At 41.8% G+C, this 3,050-nt stretch overlaps 1 protein-coding gene across 1 annotated transcript; it reads left to right on the forward strand.

The window, feature by feature from the left end:
- The first annotated feature begins 1,854 nt into the window (after positions 1 to 1,854).
- Positions 1,855 to 2,781, forward strand: LOC118095328 (olfactory receptor 5F1-like). Its single transcript, XM_035136496.3, has one exon. The coding sequence runs from the start codon at positions 1,855 to 1,857 to the stop codon at positions 2,779 to 2,781; it is 927 nt and encodes a 308-aa protein (XP_034992387.3).
- The last annotated feature ends 269 nt before the right edge of the window (positions 2,782 to 3,050 follow it).

Genomic DNA, 3,050 nt, shown 5'->3' on the forward strand with positions numbered 1-3,050 from the left:
CAAATAAAAAGGCACCCAAAATGAAATGTTGATTCATTTTGACTTCAGAACTGACATCTTAGCAATGGAATGAGAAGGTTTGTTTCTCTTTTTCTTTTAACTCTCACAATTGGACTTCCTCCTCGCTTCGTATGATTTTCGACAGACCCTCTCCCCACTGAAAGGGATGGATCTGGTGCCTTCATGTCTAGTTTGAGCCTGAAGAGTTTATGGCTAGGATCCAACAGGGTTATTTAGGCATGTTCAAGAACTTGGACACACTAAAGGGAATGCTGGCTTGTCCTCCTCCTCTTCCTTCTCCCCTTTGAACAGTAGATGCACTGCTTTATCCCAATATGTGCTTGATGTGTAGTAGGGGCTCCTGGGTTGTTCATGAAACTGGAATGAGTGTGGGTTAACTTGATCTGAGATGCTGTTGCTTCGAAATGTGTAGCTTTCAAATGTGTGTAGGAGTTGCCACTGGCATAATTTGAAGTACATCAGTATAACTGGTAAATCAAGAATATTACAACACACGGAATAGTAGGCTCATTAATAATAAAGTGTTGAGTGAATCCCTGATAACCGTAGAATAACATGGATTTTAACAATAGTGGCTGGCTTGTGTAGCTGCAATGTCCTTTGCTTTCATTCAGTAGCAGCTGTTAGGCCCAAGACAAACTAACAAAGGGGTCATTGGAGGAATTTATATGATATATGGGAAAATAGAATACAGAAGGGATAACCAATATATCAATACACATTTGTTCTATTTAATCCAAAGATAGAGAGGTAGTGCTGAGGCAAATGGCCTGCTTCTTTTTAAATCTTGGTCTCAACTGGTCAGTCAGGACAGATCAGAAGTGGGAGGCCATTACATGGTAGAACAGAGGGAAGGATTAAGAGGAGACTGGGAGAAGCAGAGCTGGCAGCCATTGCAATGGAGGGAAAGTAAGAAGACCGAGAAGAAATTGGAGAAGGTCTGAAACCAATTACCTCAGTGGTGACTTACAGGGAGAAGGGAGAGATGCATAGTGCTAGGCTGGATGTAACAGCACAGCAAATAAACAAAACAGGATGAGATCTAATGATAGCAAAAGTCTGAAGCTCAAAGAGTAAGGGCTCATCAGGAGGTCTCTGACACTAAACTTTTGAATCCATAGGTCTTCTCAGTAGGAAGGAGGGCAGTGACATCTCCTTTTGTGTTATACTCACACTAACCCTGATTTAGCTCCAGTACCACAGTAGTTTGTCTCCACATAATTGACAGGTATAGAAGAAATGAACTTAATCAGAGAGATTTGGCTTCCTATTTCCTTATTTCAGAACCTCATAGATCAACACATGATGATGGAACACAAAGATAGAGAGACACAAGTGCAAGACAGCATAATGCCTGGAGAACAAATTGTTCACATGACACAAACAATTGAGCCACGTCACTTGTTACAGGACAAGGATGTTTGAGAAGTTGAACCAAAAAAATAAAAAAAATCCTTCCAGTAGCACTTTAGAGACCAACTAAGTTTGTCATAAGTATGAGCTTTCGTGTGCATGCACACTTCTTCAGATAGAGAGGTTGTTATCCATTCTGCTTTGAAGGGAAATATATCTAGGCCCCACAATCAGTCACTCAGCATGATTGAAAACCATCCATGGAGTTCTTCCCAATAGCCATTTTTATGAAGTGCAATCAGTGCTACCTAACATTTTATCAGTAGCTGTGTCAGACTTCAAAGTCCCATTAAACAGTTGTCAATACTTAACCCCTCTTATTATGTCCTCCCCCCACTCTCCTGAATGTGCAGCTCTGTACAGTGAAGGAAGCCCTCTGAGGAGTCCTGATGCCTTCTGGAGAGAGAAATCCATGGCAAAATGGAAAGGAAAAACCAAACCACTCTGAAAGAATTCATCTTTTTGGGACTGTCAGATGACCCTAAACTCCAGAGCCTCCTCTTTGCTATTGGACTGATGATCTATGTAATCACCTTAACAGGGAATCTAACCATCATTATTTTGATACAGGCTGACCAGCACCTCCACACTCCTATGTACTTCTTGCTGAGCAACCTGTCATTTACAGAGATCTGCTACATCACCACCACCATGCCAAAGATGTTGTGGGACCTTCTGTCCAAGGACAAGACCATCTCCTTTGCAGGCTGTGTGATCCAGATGTACTTTTTTCTAACCACAGCTGCCACGGAAGGCGCCCTCCTTTCTGTCATGGCATATGATCGCTATGCTGCCATCTGCTACCCACTGCGCTACACTTTGCTCATGAGCCAGCCGATCCTCAGGTGGCTTTTGGCTGCTTCATGGACCGTTGGAAATATCAATGCCATTGTCAACACATCTTTTATATTCTCCCTGAACTTCTGTGGCTCCAATAAGATTATGCATTTCTTTTGCGACATCCCACCTGTCCTGCACCTCTCCTGCTCAGATACCTCCCTTGCTGAGTTGGTGACTTTCATAATCTCTGGCAGCATAATGATAACAACAGTTTCCTTGATTGTACTCTCCTACATCCTCATTGTCTCAGCTGTACTCAAAATCCGTTCAGCACAGGGTAGGATCAAGACATTCTCAACCTGTGCTTCCCATCTTACTGTGGTGAGCATCTTCTACAGCACAGCCATCTTCACCTACATGTCTCCTTCCTCCAGCCGCTCCATGGAACAGGAGCGCTTAATCTCTGTGTTATACACCATAATAACTCCTTTTCTGAATCCTCTGATCTACAGCTTCAAAAACAGGGAAATGCAAGTTGCATTTCTGAATGTTCTGGGAAAGAAATAACACATTGCATTCTGAAAGCTCAGATTTTTCTCTCCACAGGCAAGTTGGGAATTGTGCTAAATTGCGAAACATCAAATAATCAGTTAATAAAGAAGATTTTCCATCTATTATTTAGCTCACTTACCAAAGTAAAAAAATGATAAATTCTCCCGAACATACAGTAGTGACTAAAACATTAGTAACACCCCAATACTGAGATCTGCAGATATTGTTAAATATTCAAAGAATGAGTGAAGACAGAGGGAGAGGAGCAAGTTTCAATACTATTA

Source organism: Zootoca vivipara, chromosome 12, assembly GCF_965207765.1.
Source record: "Zootoca vivipara chromosome 12, rZooViv2.hap1.1, whole genome shotgun sequence".
Classification (NCBI taxonomy): domain Eukaryota; kingdom Metazoa; phylum Chordata; class Lepidosauria; order Squamata; family Lacertidae; genus Zootoca; species Zootoca vivipara.

Coding starts and splice junctions, on each gene's coding strand:
- LOC118095328 (XM_035136496.3), top strand. CDS start 1,855: ATGGAAAGGAAAAACCAAACCACTCTGAAAGAATTCATCTTTTTGGGA.